This window comes from Canis aureus, chromosome 25 (genome assembly GCF_053574225.1).
Source record: "Canis aureus isolate CA01 chromosome 25, VMU_Caureus_v.1.0, whole genome shotgun sequence".
NCBI lineage: Eukaryota > Metazoa > Chordata > Mammalia > Carnivora > Canidae > Canis > Canis aureus.
Window position 1 is genome coordinate 20505870 of NC_135635.1, and position 18850 is coordinate 20524719.

General features: G+C 38.3%; 1 protein-coding gene across 8 annotated transcripts in view; it reads right to left on the reverse strand.

Moving 5' to 3' along the window:
- Positions 1-18850, reverse strand: part of SMCO2 (single-pass membrane protein with coiled-coil domains 2) — a 44251-nt gene that overhangs the window by 5916 nt on the left and 19485 nt on the right. For 4 of the 8 annotated variants that reach the window (XM_077870625.1, XM_077870620.1, XM_077870627.1 and 1 more), the window contains 4 exons: positions 18326-18382; positions 16002-16058; positions 14789-14964; positions 11561-11822 (listed from right to left, as the gene is read on the reverse strand). In XM_077870625.1, coding sequence (XP_077726751.1) covers positions 11624-11822; positions 14789-14964; positions 16002-16058; positions 18326-18382 — 489 coding nt within the window. In that variant the 3' untranslated portion in view covers positions 11561-11623. Of the gene's footprint in view, positions 1-8590; positions 8646-11560; positions 11823-14788; positions 14965-16001; positions 16059-18325; positions 18383-18850 lie in introns of those variants that run through there. The other 4 variants (XM_077870628.1, XM_077870622.1, XM_077870626.1 and 1 more) reach the window with 3 other exon arrangements.

An 18850-nucleotide genomic window follows, 5' to 3' on the forward strand; every position in this document is an offset into this window, starting at 1 on the left:
AAAGTTATTTTCTTTTATGATTAGAAAAATCATTCATCAGTGGAGAAACTAGACAATACTATAACCAGGTGATTAAAATTAACATTACTAATGAGGGGAAGATGGACTTTATATGTCTCCAGATATGATACCCTGAGGAGAGAAACACACCACCACTTAGGTGATATTCTGAGACAAAATGCATAATCTGAATCCAATCATGAGGAAACATCAAAGAAACCCAAATTGAGGACATTTTGTAAAATGATTGGCATACTCTTACAAAATGTCAGTGGTGGGCAGCCCCCGTGGCTCAGCAGTTTAGTGCCACCTTCAGCCCAGGGCCTGATCCTGGAGACCTGGGATCGAGTCCCACCTCAGGCTCCCTGCATGGAGCTTGCTTCTCCCTCTGCCTGTGTCTCTGCCTCCCTCTCTTCATCTCTCATGAATAAATAAATAAAATCTTAAAAAAAAAAGTCAGTGGCAAGAAGAGAAAGAAAGGTTGAGGAAGCCATCCAGATAAAGCAGATTAAAAAGACAAGTGACCCACACACATATGTTAATTAATTTATGACAAAAGAGCCAAGAATATATAATGGAGAAAGGTCAGTCTCTTCAATAAATGGTGTTGGGAAAACTGAATAGCCACATGCAAAGGAATGAAACTGGACCTCTATCTCACAGCACATACAAAAAAAAAAAAAAATTCAAAATGGTTTAAAGACTTGAATGTAAGACTCAAAACCATCAAACTCCTAGACAAAAAGCATTATCCTCCTTGACATTGGTCTTGGCAATGATTTTTAGGATTTGACACCAAAAATTGGCAACAAAAGCAAAAATAAGAAAGTGAGACTACATTAAATTAAGAAGCTTCTGCAGGGCAGCCCCGGGTGGCTCAGCGGTTTAGCACCGCCTTCAGCTGAGGTTGTGATCCTGGAGACCCTGGATCTAGTCCCAGGTTGGGCTCTGTACATGGAGCCTGCTTCTCCCTCTGCCTGTGTCTCTGCCTGTCTCTCACTGTCTCTCATGAAGGAAAAAAAGTTTATTATTATTATTATTTTTTAAAAAGTTTAAAAAAAATAAAAAGTTTCTGCATAGCAAAGGGGACCATCAACAAAATGAAAAAAACAACCTACTGAATAGATAATATTTGGAAATCATTTATCTGGTAAGGGGTGAATATCCAAAATATATATTTTGGAAACTTCATACAACTCAATAACAAAAACCCAATCTGATTTAAAAATGGGCAGAAGACCTGAATACTTATTTTTCCAAAGATACAGACTGCCAACGGGTACATAAAAAGATGCCCAACATCACTAAATATCAGAGAAATGCAAATCAAAACCACAATGAGTTATCACCTCACACGTGTTAGAAACACTATTATCAAAAATACAAGAGATAACAAGTGCTGGTAAGGATGTGGAGGAAAGGAACCCTCATGTACCATTGATGGGAATGTGAATTAAAGCAGAAAACAGTATGGAGGATCCTCAAAAAAATAAACAAAGAACTTCCATATGATTCAGCAATTCCACTTCTGGATATTTATCCAAAGAAAGTAAAAACATTACTTCATAAAGATATATGCACCCCCATGCTCACTGCAACATTATTTACAACAGCCAAGATATGGAAACAACCTAAGTGTCTACCTATTGATGAATGGATTAAAAAAATATTATATATAATGGAACATATATACACAGTGGAATATTATTCAAACATTAAAAAGTGAAATCTTGGCATTGTGGTATCATAGATGAAACTGGAGGACGTTATGCTAAGTGAAATACATCAGACAAAGACACATACCTTATCATCTCATTTATATGTGGAATCATAAAAAACAAAACACAGAAAAGTCCTACCAAACTCAAAGAAACAGGCTGGTCATTGCCATAGGCTGGGGGTGGGGGTGGGCAAAATGGATAAAAGGAATCAAAGGCTACAAACTTCCAGGGGTGCCTGGGTGGCTCAGTTGGTTAAGCATTCAACTCTTTATTTCGGCTCAGGTTATGATCTCAGGGTCGTGGGACTGAGCCCTATATGGGGCTTCCTGCTCAGTGGAGAGTCTGCTTGAGATTTTTCTTTCTCCCTCTCTCTCTCTACCCCTCCCTCCACCATGTGTGCTCTCTCCAAAATAAATAAATAATTAAAAAAAATAAAAGGTACAAAATTCCAGTTATTAAATAAAGAAGTCATGGAAATATAATGGATATGTGACTATAGTTGATAGAATGTATTGCATATCTGAAAGTTAAAAGAATGAACCTTAAAGTTCCCATCACTAGAAAAAAATTCTGTAGCTATGTAAGGTGACAGATGTTAACTAGGCTTCTTGTGATGACCATTTCGCAATATATATAAATATCAAATCATTATGTTGTACACCTGAAACTAATAATGTTGTATGTCAATGATATTTTAGTTTTTTTTTTTTTAAGATTTATTTATTTATTCATTTGGAGAGAGAGAGAGACTGGCAGAGACACAGGCAGAGGGAGAAGCAGGCTCCACGCAGGAAGCCCAATGTGGGACTGGATCCGGGGTCTCCAGGATCACGCCCTGGGCGCAGGCGGCGCTAAACCGCTGCACCACCAGGGCTGCCCTATATTTTAGTTTTTTAAAGATCTTATTTCTTTGAGAGAGACAGAGCATGAGCAGGGAGGAGGGACAGAGGGAGAGGAAGAAGCAGACTCCCCACTGAGCAGGGAGCCCAAAGCTGGGCTCAATCCCAGGACCCTGAGATCACAACCTGAGCCAAAGACAAATGCTTAACCGACTGAGCCACCCAAGATCCTTCTTATACTTAAGAAGTAAGGTTTTTTTTTATTTTTAAAAAAGGATTAATACATGATCCTGGACTAGATCCTGTATCGAAAAAAATTTCTATAAGGGACAGTATTGGGACAATTGACAGGATTAAAACATGGGTAGTCGATCAAAGAGATACATCAATGTTAAATTTCTTTTTTTTTTTAAAGATTTATGTATTTATTTATGATAGACAGAGAGAGAGAGGCAGAGACACAGGAGGAGAGAGAAGCAGGCTCCATGCCCAGGACTCGATCCCAGGACTCCAGGATTGCGCCCTGGGCGGAAGGCAGGTGCCAAACCGCTGAGCCACCCAGGGATCCCCCCAATGTTAAGTTTCTTAAGTTTTATAACTGTAGTACTGGCCTGTGAAAGAATATTCTTGTTCTTAGGATATACACATTCGAATATTATGAAGTAGAGGGAATGATATTCACAGACTTTCAAATGGTTCCCCCAAAATAGAGAAATTAATGAAACAAATGTGACAAAATATTAAATATCCATGAATCTGGCAAAGGATATATGGGAGTACCTCATTCCATTCTCGCAAATATTCTATTAGTTTGAAATTATTTTAAAATAAAAAGTGTTTAAAAGAAAAGTAGTACTGGTACATAACATAAAATTTTCTGAAGAAAATCACCTGCAACCCCCACCCAGAGATAACTGTTAACCTTTTGTATATACCTTATTTCTCTCATGGAAAAGAATTATTTTCATGACATCCAGACAGGAAAAGTGTTCATGGTGCTTAAGTTCACAAGTATAGGGGAGTAGGAAGGGTAGCAGATCAGGGTCAGTAATTGGTTTGGGGGGGCCTGTTACCTATTGTGGCCAGTGGCTCTCAGGAAGTTTGCTAGGAACTTCTAGGAAAGATTTTTACCTGTTCTTTTTTGTTGTTGCATGTTGTAATGCACAAAGACGTTTGGTGCAAGCAGTCACCTTGGGACCATGAAAGGAAAGCCAAGAGAATAGAAAATAAGGAAAATAAGGTGATTCCAGCACTAGCATCATTAAGCTGCTTAATTAGCCAACCCTGGAACCACCCTCGCTGCAGACATTTTGTCACATGATGTTATAAACGTCCTTATTTTTTAAGTCAATATTGTTTAGGTATTCTGTTACAAACAAAAGTATCCCAATTGTGAAACCTCTATTTTTAAACAAGATAATGCAGCAATTTGTTCTTATCAGTCACATGTGGCAAAAGTTCTTCCAAAGGAAAAAGGTCATGGGACCAAATCTGGGTTTTGAGCATTTGGTGAGGTCACTAGCCAGAAGCTAAAGGGAACACACGTTTCTAGATTGGGACAGGCAGTATGGGCTTCACACCCAGAAGGGGAGGGCCAACCTTACTCTCTGGTGCACCTCTGAGTCTAGAATAAGGAATGGGATTTAAACTTGCTTTGGTTTCCAGAGGGGAATTCAATTTGGGGAATAGACAAAGTAGAGTAAGCAGGAAAAGTTGTAGCTCAACATCTGTGCCTCACATATAGGCTGGGTGAAAAGCAGGCCATTGGCCATTCCAAGCCAATGTTAATAACTTTTGCATCAGTGTGACTTCTGGGAGTAGTGATCAGTGGTAGAGATGATGTCAGAGTAGGGCAATGTGGCAGGTGGTGTCTGAAAGTTACAGCACTGGTGGAGGCTGCACTTGACAAATGTTAGTTCATTGATTCATCAATAAACATTTACCCAACACTCGCTATGTTCTAAGTAATGTTCCAGATGCTGAAAATACGTGGCTTCACATGGCTTCACATATTCTTGCTCTTGTAGAATTTACAATCCAGTTTTGGGAGGCTGTGTGGCACATGAAAGGCTACAGTTATTGCACCCAGACAGATCTAGATTCAAATCCTGATCTACTATTTACAGTGGGACCATGGACAAGTGACTTATCCTCTCTGCAATTCAGTTACCTCATATAAGAATGGGGATAAAGCAGCACATGGGTGGTTTAGTTGGTTTGGCGTCCTACTCTTGACTTTGACTCAGGTCATGGTCTCAGGGTTGTGGGGCGTTGTGACATTGAGCCCTGAGTTGGGCTGCATGCTCAATGGAAATCTGCTTCTCTCTCTCTCTTTCTCTCCTGCCTCCCCACCATGTGTGCTCTTTCTAAAATAAAGAAATCTTAAAAAAAAAAAAAAAAAAAAAGAATGGGAATAACAATTACTGGCTTATTAATTAACTGTGAAGATTAAATAATAAAATGTATATGAAGTGTTCAACATAGTACGTGAGACATAGTAATTATTTGGTAAACAGGATTGTTTTTTTATTATTGTATATGTGGTTATTGTTATATTATCAGTTAATAGCATCATTGTTACTGTTACCATTTACATTTGTGTTCTTTTTTTTTTTTTTAAGATTTTATTTATTCATTCATGAGAGACACAGAGAGAGAGGCAGACACATAGGCAGAGGGAGAAGCAGGTTCCCAGTGGGGAGCTCAGATGCTCAACCACTGAGCCACCCAGGCGTCCCTACATTTATTTCTTCTTGTGCTAGAGGATAGAATTTTGCTGAAGATAAAGCTGAGTATAGCCTTATCTTTAAAGCCACCAAAGGAGATTAGGTTGATGTGTTCATAGTCTTGCAGTCAAAAGGCACTCATTACCCTCTTTTCCTCAAAATCTTTCATGTAAGTACCAGAAAGCTTGAGTGTGAGAAGCTGTGAAGGTCTTAGGAGCCTCAGGAGGATTCTTTCCTCAAATCAGCCAGATTCTTACCTGGAGAAATCACCTCAATCTGAGAGGTAACAATGCACTTTTCCAAATGTAAAGAAAATACCATTCACTTTTGGCAGGAATTTTTGTCATTAAAGATTCCAAAAGTCAGAGGCTTTTCAATCACTTGATCTGCTATGAAAGATATCTCTATTTCTTCCTAAGACTTCACTGACCATATTTTGAGGAAGAAAATAAGAAAATGAGAAACAAATTATTCCTACATTCCCCCATAAGAACATTAACATGTGGTATTATTTTTAAAAGGCCTGGATCTCATCAAGTACAAGTACAGGAGGACATTTGGCCATGTATGAGGCTGCTTATTAGTCAAGTGCTCCTCATTTGGTAAACTCAAATGTCACAATAGACACTACTGCTTGTTCTTTTTCAGAAAAGGAAGATAACCACACAAGCAATTCAGGCGCTTGATAAAGGGCTAAAAGAACTCCCTTAATTCAAACATGCACAGGTTCATCCTCTACCGAGGCCATATATCACTCAAATGCATTTATTTATGTATGTGATGATACACTTATTAAAACCTTTATCTGTTACCATTTAATTCCAAGATGGCAATTACCCATAAATTAAAATCTGTCTGGATCCACTTACTAAAGAAAATAAAACTCACTCTAAAGAAAATAAAACTCACACTCATCATATATATAATTTAAAAAAAAATCAAACTGGACTTGGAAAATAATTGTCTCTATCTCTACCTTCTCAATTCCCCTTCTTGGATCTAAATCCAAGAGCCTGGAACAATAAGAAGACATATACAGTAGACTGTAGATTAGGTTGTTAGTGGTTCATTGATGCCGTTTGAGTATCTAGGTTCCTTTTATCTCTTGTGGTATCCATCAGCTTTGCCCTAAGGGTTATAAGGCCCAACTAGATTGTACATTCCTTTCATGATTGCAAGATAACCTAAGGAATTTCAAACATCAAATGTGCACACAGTGACATCCAAAAGTAAAAGAAGATATTTTTCTTCCTACTATCTCTTTTTAAGTAGAGGAAACTTGGGACAACTGGGTGTCCAACTCAGGGGTTCGGTGACTGCCTTAGGCTCAGGGAATGATCCTGGAGGGAGTCCCACATCGGGGTTCTTGCATGGAGCCTGCTTCTCCCTCTGCCTGTGTCTCTGCCTCTCTCTCTCTCTCTCATGAATAAATAATAAAATCTAAAAAAAAAAAAAAAACTGTAGAGAAAACTTGCTCACAAACCTCCCCTCCCTTCTGATACTCCCACCCACCCTGCCCCCCTGCTGGCAGATATACCCTTAAGTCTCATTCGTCAGAATTGAATCACATGTTCTAAACCAATTATTAACAAGGGAATCAGGGCTCTGCTTAGGGCAATTAGGATCTGATCCAGAGTCATAGAGGGCAGAAGTATGCCTCTCAACAGTAAGAAGAGGAAATGAGGCTTGGCAGCTGGATAGGCATTGCTACATTATTCTGAACTTTGCCTTGTTAGGCTATATCACTTGGAGATTATATCAGTAAAATCAGTCATTTTGAAATTGAGGAGAAAGAGAGAAAAAGCCATCATCTCCAGTAGTCAAACAAAAATGATGTGTCACTTGGTCAGTAAACTATTCTATGACATAGAATATTAATGAGTCTCCTCAAATACACCTAGAAAAAAAGAGATTCAAAAACCAAAATTTTAAAAAAATTTAAAAATTAAGTTATGCCAAAATTGAAGCTAATCTCCTAGGTGACTTACAGGCCCCCTCTGACAAAGGGGCTGTCCTCTCTCACACCCATTCATCCTCACACATATCACCCCTCATTGCAAACTAAACCTCCCTTGGAAATCTCTACCTTTCCCCAGTTCTGCTGGGCCACATCTACTTTTTAATTTTTATTTTTTAAATTTATTCATGAGAGACACAGAGAGAAAGGCAGAGACACAGGCGGAGGGAGAAGCAGGCTCCTTGTGGGGAGCCTGATGTGGGATTCAATCCCAGGACTCCGGGATCACAACCTAAGCAGACGTTCAACCACTGAGCCACCCAGGTGCCCCAGATCCAAAGTTCTTAATTAGGTGATCTCACATGTTTATAAATATGTTCATGGTAATACTACTACTACTACTACTACTAATACCCTATAACCTATTAAGCGTTGTCCTTTAATCCAATTATCTCATGAGGCAGGTATTATTTTCCACTATTTATACATGTGTAAACAAAGATGGGATTAATAACTGCCAGCTTCCCTAAATTTTGTTCCCACTTCCAACTTAGAACCAACCAGTAAAGGCCAAATATGCACCCCTAACCATTATGTAGGATGCCCCCCTTCTAGTTAGTCTGCCTACATCTCCCTCATGCTAGGAGCCTCCAATCAGGGCATACCTGAAGCCTTCCTCTTTTTCACTGTAATGCTTTCCCACTCCTCTGCCTTTCTGAAGTCTCTGTTAAGACACAATTGGGGATGCCTGGGTAGCTTAGTCAGTTAAGCATCTGCCTTTGGCTCAGGTCATGATCCCAGGGTCCTGGGATTGAGCCCCACATGGGGGGGTGGGGGGGTGGGTCCCTGCTCAGCAGGGAGCCTGCTTCTCTCTCTGCTTGTGCTCTGTCTTTTGCTTTTTCTCTCTGTCAAATAAATAAATAAAATCTTAGAAAAAAAAAAAAAAGACACAGTGATGGTGGCTGACATCCTTACTATAACAAGTTTGAAATAACTGGTCTTTGCATGTTTTCATTTGGTTAATCATCATTTACTACAGATGTCTTAGGTCAAGTTCCCCAGGAAATGGACTTTGAAATTCAGACTCAAGTGTAGGTTTATTGGGAAATAGTCTCTAGATCATCCCCTGTGAAGGGAATGATGGAGACAGGATGGGGTAGACTGAGAAGCTGAACTGTGACACAGTTGCACTAGGGCTTTAACTAACCTCATGGGGAGCTCCGGGTTGGGATGGCCCTTCACAAACGTACCCTGGCCTGGATCAGTTGTTGGATACAGGATTCCCTTGAGAAAGAGAGGAATCTTAGGCAAAGGAGATCTCTTTGACGAAGGCATGTCCAAGGGGAAATCCTAGCTCAGCAGTCAACACTCTGGGCATCCAGGGAACAAGTGCTTGGATGACCTTCAGGGCAGAGAAAGGGTGGAGATTAGAGGACCCTACCAAACACACAGTTGGCAGCAGATCTAACTAATGACTAATGAGTCTAATCACTCTAACATAAACATTGAATCCAAGTTTAAAGCTCCCTTCACTACAGTATAGCTAGCTGTCTTCACTCAAAAAAACATGACAATGGAGATTTTGTGATCATTTATTTTCTGTCCTCCTAATCCAAAACCAAGACCATATTTGTAAAATGATTCTGACATTTTTAGTAAGTGATTGTGTGCATAGTGGTTGACTCAGTTGAATATGGTATTTGAAAGATCTGAAATAAAACTCAACCAAATTATTCCCATTTTAAGGCTATACATCCCCTAGTGGAAATTATTTTATCTTAGTTTAGATATTAATAAAGTATATCTTAGAAGTTAATAAATTAGTAATTTATTCCTTAAAAAAATCTAGTTCCCCATCTTATTTTCATCACTAGTATATGATTATTGCAGGACTTTTGGCTTTACTTGAGCTAATTAAACTCAATATTTCTTTTTTCTTTTTGGTTTTACAAATAAAGCATTTGATACTGTATCCAGCAATGGGAATTTTCCTGAAGATTATCAGAAACATATACTATGTCCTGTCTACCAATTGGTCTGAATAGTCCCTTTAATATTTCTAAATAAGTCTGAGACTTAAAAAAAAATCCGTTAGCATTTTCTCTATCACATGACATTTTGAATATATTATTCATCGTTTCTAAAGCTTTTAGCTTCCCCCCCTTTTTTTTTTAAAGATTTTTATTTATTCATGAGAGACAGAGAGAGAGAGAGAGAGAGAGGGGCAGAGACACAGTCAGAGAGAGAAGTAGGCTCCATGCAGGGAGCCCGACGTGGGACTCGATCCCAGGTCTCCAGGATCAGGCCGTGGGACTCGATCCTGGGTCTCCAGGATTAGGCCCTGGGCTGAAGGCGGTGCCAAACTGCTGAGCCACCGGCGCTGCCCAGCTTTTTCCCTTTTCTGTTTGTCTGGAAATTCCCTCATCCATACCTACTTCCTTCTTCCTCCCCGCAAAAGGAGCCACCTCTTGATTAACTTTGTATGGGATCTCAGCCAAGTTGTAATCCTAGGTAGCTTTTGCCCATAGTGTAGCATGCATTTGAGTCCTAAGACTTAATAGGGGAATCTATTAAAACAGAAGATATTAGAGATTCATCCTAGATCTAAAGATTTGGAATTTCTGGAGGTGATGTTGTTCTATGTGGAAATTATTGAGCAAATATTAAATGCAGTACTGGATGAGGTAATAGGGAGATCACAAAGATAAAAACATATAATTTACTTCTCTAAGTACTTATTGACTATCTACTATTGTTCTAAACTACCAAAACATGGTCCCCACATTTGGATTTATATTGTTCAGCTGGAGAGTTTTTTAAGATTTATTTTAGAGAGAAAGAGAGCACGTGCATCTGCACATGTGAGTGGGGGGAGGGGCAGAGAGAGGGGGAGAGAGAATCTCAAGCTGACTCCTTGTTGAGCATGGAGCCTAAGGGGAAGCTCCGCCCCACAGCCCTGAGATTATGACCTGAGCTGAAATAAAGAATTGAAGTCTTAACAGACTGCACTACCAGGTGCCTCCAGCTGTGGAGACTTTTAAAAATAAAGTTCCTGGACCTCACATTAGCTCTACTGAATCTAAATATCTGGAGGTGAGATGGAAAATCTTTAGTGTATAGGGCTTCCCAAGTGATTTGGGACCAGTTATTTGGGAATATTATTCCAGAGACCACAAAAATGAGTGAGGCAGAGTTTTTTTGAAAGAAATGTATAAACTGGTATGTTGAGCAATATTCTCTAGCAAGTTTCCTAACTCTGCCTTATATTCACAGCTTCTAAAATTTACTCAGCTGTTTTTCTCTGAAATGTCTTTTCCTAATGTCTGAAAATCTTGTCCATCCTTCAAGATCCATTCAAATGTGAGAAGATTTGGGACTACATTCCCTGTCACCACCTTCTGACCCCACATCCATTACACAAGCCAATGTTGTATAATCCACCCTTACAATATCCACTTCACCCCTCATCTCCCACTATTTAGCTCACCTGAACCACCAAATGCTTTTAACTCATCCCTCACACTCCATCTGCCCTCCTGACTCCAATGTATTCTTTACAGTTCTATTAATCTTGCACAGTTCAATTTTAACTACTTTTTCCTATTGCAAATAAACTTTACTATTTCCCCATTACCTATAAAATTAGGAATAAAAATGCCCCAAACTTCTAGCATTCCAAACTTCTGTATCAATTAGACTTCCTTTGGTTCTAAGTCATAGAACCAACTCTAATTTAAGGAGAAAAAGATATAGGCTAGTTCCCAAAATTGAAGTTTCAATCATTTCCCTTCTTTGTAGGATTCTTCCCAAAATTCTCATTCTTAGAGAATCTAATTCAATATATTCTCAACTGTTGTTAACAGAAAGAAGACACTGACTGAAAGACCACTTACAATTGTACTCACTGGTAAAGGTAGTTCTTTGAAAGCAAAACTAGGGTTAGTTTTACCAAAAGGGAAAGGGAATGTTAGGAGAAAAACCAAGATATGTCCACTACTCCCCAAATATGGGAAGTATAACTCATCATGATGGAGAGGAGTTCTGTGCTTTCCTTTTTGAGGAAAGTTGGGGAAGAGGGGATGGGCCAAGGAAGCTAATACTTGGTAGTCTCAATATTCTCAGGATTGGAGGAGAATAGGCTAGTGCTTTGAGGTAAATATTTAAACAATGTGAGAATGATTCAAGAAGTAATTGTGAGTCATAAAGGGAAAGAAACTATTTTCGTTTTTTCTGTGAACAAGTAATTTCTATACAACTACAATGTTTTTTTGCCAAACCCTCAATAGTAATTTTTGAAAAATATTTTAACCCCCATAATACAAGAACAGCCAGAATTTTATTAAGGAGAAAGTCAGTAGAGCACCAGTAACTTCTATATCTTTAGGAGGGTAACAAGTCTTCCACCTCCAAGTTCAAGAAAGGCTCAATGATCTCCCGTAGTTCCCACATTCTGCGGCGACCGAGCATTGCAGGGAGTAAGCTTTCAAAGATAAATGTAGCATCGAAAAATAGTATGTAACATGAAAGTCCAGTGAAGGTGAGGACATAAAATATGATGAAAATCCTCAGTGCACGCTTCCTACAAGGAAAGAAAACATCTGTGTTAAGAACATTCTGAAGGAAACAGCACTGATGAAACTCCTGGCTCCTCCACCGGTAGTTCTAGAACTTCAAGAAAATAACTGAGTTTCTCTTGACTTCAGTTGACATCTGCAAAAGAAGGAGCTTGGAGTAGTTGAACACTTACTTCCATCCTAGGGCTGGCATTAGAATTCTAAAGTTCTATAGCCGTAAGATAATGAAACCCTGGAAATTATGAGCCTCCTTTGAAATGCTCTTCTCACACTCTAGCTGATTATTGACATCTTTACCTCACTTGTGACTCACATGACACCGATTTGGAGGGAAATAAAGGAAAAGGCAGTTAGATTTTCCTGAGGATATACAATGCAATGTGAAAAATGGAGTCTCGCTCTATCACTAGTTTTGTCCTAGAACCAGACTTAATCCTCTTAAAGTTAAACTTTCTCAAATCTTTAGAGACTCCGTCTTCTAGGCTATATCTATGATGTATTTTATTTATTTGCTTTTAAATCCGTGCACTATTATTTTCTAATTACAAATGCAGTGCATGATTAGGGTAGAAGATCTGCTCTCTCTCTCTCTCTGGGACTATCATAAATAAATAAAAATTAAAAAAAAAAAAAAAAAAAGGGATCCCTGGGTGGCGCAGCGGTTTGGCGCCTGCCTTTGGCCCAGGGCGCGATCCTGGAGACCCGGGATCGAATCCCACATCGGGCTCCCGGTGCATGGAGCCTGCTTCTCTGCCTGTGTCTCTGCCTCTCTCTCTCTCTCTCTGGGACTATCATAAATAAATAAAAATTAAAAAAAAAAAAAAGAAGATCTGGAAGATCCAGAAAAACACAGAGAAGGAAAGAAATGTCACAGATAATCCAGTTACCGGGAGATAATTACCATCAATAATATATTTCAGAAGAGAAAATTTAGAGCGCACTTAAAGTTAGCCATGGATTATTTTGTGATCCAACTCAGTGGAATCTGTAAACCTGAGCCAAGTTGCATGGCATTATTGCCACTGGCTGTCTCTCAGTAGTTACACAAGTAATTGCTTGTATTTCACATTTTTTTAAATTAAAGATTTATTTATTTCAGAGAGAGAGAGAGAGAGAAAGAATGAGCATGAGGGGCACAAGGAGAGGGAGAGACAATCTCAGGCAGATTCTGCACTGTATGGACTTTTGGGCAGGACTTAATACCATGATCCCAAGATCATAACATGAGCTGAAACCAAGAGTTGGTCACTTAACCTACTGTGACCCAGGCACCCCATCACATTTTATTAGAAAGCAGAGAAATGAAAAAGTTATAATCTCATCACTCTGATATCATCAGCTCAGTTGTTTCTTTTTTCTTTTCTTCTTTCCTTTCATTTGTTCATTCTTTCTTTTTTCCTATTTTTGTGCTAATTTTTTTGTTTTCTTTTTCTTTTGGTTTGTTGTGTATTATTCCAGTTTTTTTTTTCCTTTAGTGAATACTCTAGGTATGGTTGGGTTCAGATTTATGTATTTATTTCTTTTCATTTATTAACTTTCAGATTTATTTTTTGACACTGCTGAATTGTTTGATATTTATTTACAAGTCAACATAACTTAAATTATTTTTCAGCTTTTCTATTATTAAACAGATAAAAGAACATGTGTAACATTTATTTTTTAAAGTACAGACATTTTTCTTTGGGAAACATCATGGGTACTAATTCAAAATAATTTCTTTCATATTCCCTGTGTGAAACCAAATATTAGTATCATTAAATATTTTATTCATTTTCAGTTTACATTCTTTAAAGAATAAAGACATTCTTTGACTTTTTTAATACTGTTTACTTATATATTTCTTTTTCAAGACTTGCCATGCATAAGACCTTCAATCTTTTCCAAAATGTTTACACTGTTACACTGTTTGTGAAAGGTCTCTAAGGGAACTGAGGAATTGGGGACTATACCAGGAAGAGGTACTCTCTGAGCCCAAAACAACAAAACTGATACATAATGATTGACTAAGTCTGCAAAATCAACCTCCTCAAAAAGATAATGTATAAATATGCTTCAGCAGAACCAATATGTTTCCAATTCTTACACAAGAAATTGGTCAAAACCTTATGCAGTCTTAACTAGAATATAATGATATGATGAAATCAACTGGATTATAATCTGTATATAAACTGGATTATAATCAACTGGATTATAATCTGCCCATTTTACACAATCAAGTGATTATCAAAAGGTATTTACTTCTTTGGTTTTTGAGATATAATTTGCATGCCATAACATTTACCCTTTAAAGTGAATAATTCAGCAGCTTTTAGTTTATTCATGGGGTTCCACAACCATTACCATTATCTAATTCCAGGAAATTGTCATCACCCCAAAAAGAATACCTGTAAAACCCCAAAAAATTACCTGTAAAGAATAGGCTGTGGATTCTATGTCAGGATTATGTGCAATGTAGAGTGCACACACGAGAGGTAGAATTGGATTGGTAGTGGGAGGGGGGTGGGTAAAGAATCAGAAAAGTTTTCTTAGAGGAGGGTACTATTCCAGATATATATGATGGTGTGGCATCTTCAGAAAGGCATCCAAAGAGTCAGAATTTGCTCGTATGTATTTCTTTAATGCCATTCAAGGGAGAGGCATCCTGTCCAGTGAACAAAGGTTTTCAAATCTGCTTAGCAGGTAGGTTCCTTTGGTGGAGGTGGCTGCATCATAGCTTGCAGACACCATCCTTTAAGATTTATGTATACATATTTATCTAAAGCAATAATAAAGAAATATATATATATATCTGAAAATAATGTGAAAAGCACTATGACTCCAATAAATGAATGGACTTTTAAAAAACAAGAATAGATAATTTATAAAGGAAGATAAAAGAGATTTTTAGTCAGTCCTTGAAGAAATTCATCATACTGTGGTTCATACATTTGGGGCCTTTGTCCAGCTCCAAAGGCCCCTTTCTCTAACTTACCACATTGTAATGCCAGGAGCAGTGTTCTGCACTAATGGGGCTGGTGCCACCTGAGGAAGCAGGGGCTCACTTCCTTCCATACCCATTTCTTCAGGACTCTGAGAGTCTAGTTTCTCTTCTTGCTTTTGGTACATCCCCAGCTTTGTGTTCAGCAGAGTCATGTCTTTGCAAAAGTTCTGAAAACAATAGTAATCAGCTATCATTTAAAAAATTATTTTACAGGTCTGCTAGTCTTACTGTAGATGATGCAGAGTGCTTTTCCTCCAGAACATCTCAGGAGCCCACATTGCCAATCTCATGTGAATCACATGAGGAGATCATTGGAGAATGATACTTACCCAGTAGAAAGAGACTTACACATTCACAAAATAAGGTAGCATCATGGTAGAAAATTAAATGAAACCCACATGCTAATCTTTAACTACTGGATTCATGTAGGAAGATAATTATCCTTATATTGAATTCATCTGTTCAATTTGTTCATCTATGCAAAACATATTGACTCATTCCAGGCACTATTCTGGGATACTGTGGTTAACAAAATAGATAAGGAATATGCGTTCTATTACTTGTGCATTTTTAAACCAAATGGGTAAGGAATTACATGCATGTTTATAGGGGCTGGGGGACAAGCAATAAATGACTAAACATAAATGTACATTAGATATTATAGATTAGGATACATCCTAAAGAGAAAATAAATAAGATCATGAGATAGAGTAGCTGAGGTTTGTTGGTGGGACATTTCCAGATAGGTGGGATGATTAGGCACCTCTGCACAAGTAACAGATTGACTCACTCATTCATTGCTTCTTTCACCCATTCACATTTACATCAATATATTGTGGAAGTTCAGATATGGCATCACTTTTCTGACTAGTGAAATTTATGGGAGGTCTGGAAGAGGAGATGGCATTTGCAGACACCATCCTTTGAATGGAGCTGAGCCTTGAAGAATACGTAACGTGTTGATATGGAGGATAAGCTCCAAATGGAGGAGATGTAGAAGCAGCACAGGGCTATGGAATCTTTGGAGTACACATGATGGTGAGATGTTCTGTTGGTCCAAAGCAGAGGGCCAAGAAAGGGAGAAAAAAGTGATAAGGACAGAGAAAGAGAACAGTAGGTGGCATACTCTTAAATTCTAGAGAAAGAATTTTCCCTTTATTTACATTTTATCATCATTTGAGCTTGTGTAACTGTGAAATCTTACCTTTATTCTTGCAATGAGTTTCTCCTTTAATTCATGAGCTTCATTACAAACATCTTCCTGAAAAGACACCCACAATTTGGGGTAAAATAGAAATTATATTTTTTCTGGTTTATTTTTTAAAGATTTTATTTTTTTAATAAATTAATAAAGATTTTATTTATTAATTTGAAAGAGAGAGAGAGCAAAAGAGAGGGAAAGAGCGAGTAAGCATAGGAGGGAGGGAGGGGAAGAGAGAGAGGGAGAAGCAGACTCCCCGCTGATCAGGAAGCCTGATGTGGGGCTTGATTCCAAGACCCCAAGATCATGACCCAAGCCCAAGGCAGACACTTAACCGACTGAGCCACCCAGGTGCCCCCCCCCTTTTTTGGGGGTTTATAACATAAAACCTCACTCATTTTCACATCACTTAGTTGTAAAGTGACTTCTTTGAAACTTACCTTTACTCAGTAAAATTCTTGCACTTATATAGCAAATCTATAATATCATGATAAATTACAGGAGACATAATAAAAAAGTATAATTATTTTTAATATTTTAGAAGCATAAATTTATACAATAGCAGCTTATGATAAATCATCTTTTTCTCTATTCATTATTCTTTTATTTTTTAAAATATTTTATTTATTTATTCACAGAGACACAGAGAGAGAGAAAGAGGCAGAAACACAGGCAGAGGGAGAAGCTGGCTCCACGCAGGGAATCCCACGTGGGACTCCATCCCAGGTCTCCAGGATCACTCCCCGGGCTGCAGGCAGCGCTAAACCGCTGCGCCACCGGGGCTGCCCTCTATTCATTATTCTTTCGTTGTGCCTTAAAAAACTTCCAAGACACTAGGGGCACCTGGGTGGCTCAGTTGATTAAGTGTCTGACTCTTGATTTTGGCTCAGGTCATGAACTCAAGGTCATAAAATTAAGCCCTGCGTTGGGCTCTATGCTGGGCATGGGCAGCCTGCTTAAGAGTCTCTGTCTCCTTCTCCTCCTTCCTCTGCACACCTCCGCAGCCCCCCAACGTGTGCATGTTCTCTCTCATTCTCTCTCTAAAAAAACCCCAAAACCAAAAACTTCCAAGACACTAGTTGGAGAAACAGTATGTTTCAGAAAAAAAAAGAAAACTATATTTCTTTTATATATTTTAAAATTTATAGTATATGAATAAAAGTTCTCATTATGTTAGTTTGAATATTTGGACTCTATAGTTTAGCAAAAGAGCTGTCAACAAAAAATGTTTGGTTCCTGTTTTCTTCCCATCTCCTGCAGGTCATCAGGTAGAGATAACAGATGGTTTTGATTAGCTTATATCAATAAGTTCAAGAGACAGGCTGAAAGCAAACCATCTAAGACATGATTGCCAATTATATATATGTCAGGAGTAAATAACTTTAAGTTTTTTCATTAATCTGTAATTGACTTGTAGGATACTTTGAAAGACAGCTATAGCAGGAAGAACAGTGTTCTGGGATTCAAGAAAGAAAGGTGCTAGAGGTGCCATTTCTAGAAATATTTTTTTAAATTTATTTATGATAGTCACACAGAGAGAGAGAGGCAGAGACATAGGCAGAGGGAGAAGCAGACTCCATGCACCGGGAGCCCGACTTGGGACTCGATCCCGGGTCTCCAGGATTGCGCCCTGGGCCAAAGGCGGGCGCCAAACCGCTGCGCTACCCAGGGATCCCTCTAGAAATATTTCTTAAACAAGAACTTGAAAAAGCAAGCAAAGATACGGATTTCTGAGGCATAGTTTGTAATGGGAAAGATTTATTATAAAGCCCCAACTATCCAATGAAATGGATTTAATCCAAAAATCAAATCCTGCATTATATAAACAATGAAAAGGTAAAATGACATTTAGTGGCATAAAAAGTTGCTGAAGAAATATGCTAAGTGAAAACAGCAAGTTGCAACGTGTAAATACACGTATAGGAAAATTTAAAAGAATATAGATATACTAAATATTTATTGTGTTGATCTTTGAGGGAGTAGCATTATTTTTCATTTTTATATGAAATAGCTCTGTTTTAATCATTAAAATAAGCATGCATTGCTTTTGTTAGAAGAAAAAATACACATACTTTTATTTTTTAATTGGGAGAGCAAGAACAAGACTGGTCTTTTCATCTAGAGATTTGGGCAAATCATGTCATGTTCTTGAGTTATGCTTTTCGCCTCTGAAAATGAAGGTATAGGCTATAAGACAGTTCCCTTCTGGTTTTAAAATTCTGAGTCTAATCATCCAATTTTGGATTCCATTCACTAAAATTCTCCAGATCTGAGATTCCCTTGAAGAACCAATATTCTTCCTTATTATAACACCATTGTGTCATTACCTGAACACATTTGTTATCCATTTCTTCTAATTGCTTTTTAACTTCCATAATCTTCTCCTTTAAAATAAAAGGGCATAAATCAAAGTTATAATTAATTGAAACAAAATGGAGATTTTTTTTTTAAGATTTTATCTATTTATGCATGAGAGACACAGAGAGAAAGAGAGGCAGAGACACAGGCAGAGGGAGAAGCAGGCTCCATGCTGGGAGCCCTGTGTGGGACTCGATTCCAGGTCTCCAGGATCACGCCCTGGGCTGAGGGCAGCACTAAACTGCTGAGCCACCTGGGCTGCCTGGAGAAGATTTTTAGAAGAAAGCTCATTCATAATCAAAAAGTCTGAGATTCAATAACAACTGTTTTTTTGATACTGCTCTTTTTTTCTTTTTCTTTTTTAAAGATTTATTTATTTATTCATGAGAGAAACACACAGAGAGAGAGAGAGAGAGAGAGAGAGAGAGAGAGGCAGAGACACAGGCAGAGGGAGAAGCAGACTCCACGCCGGGAGCCCGATGTAGGACTCGACC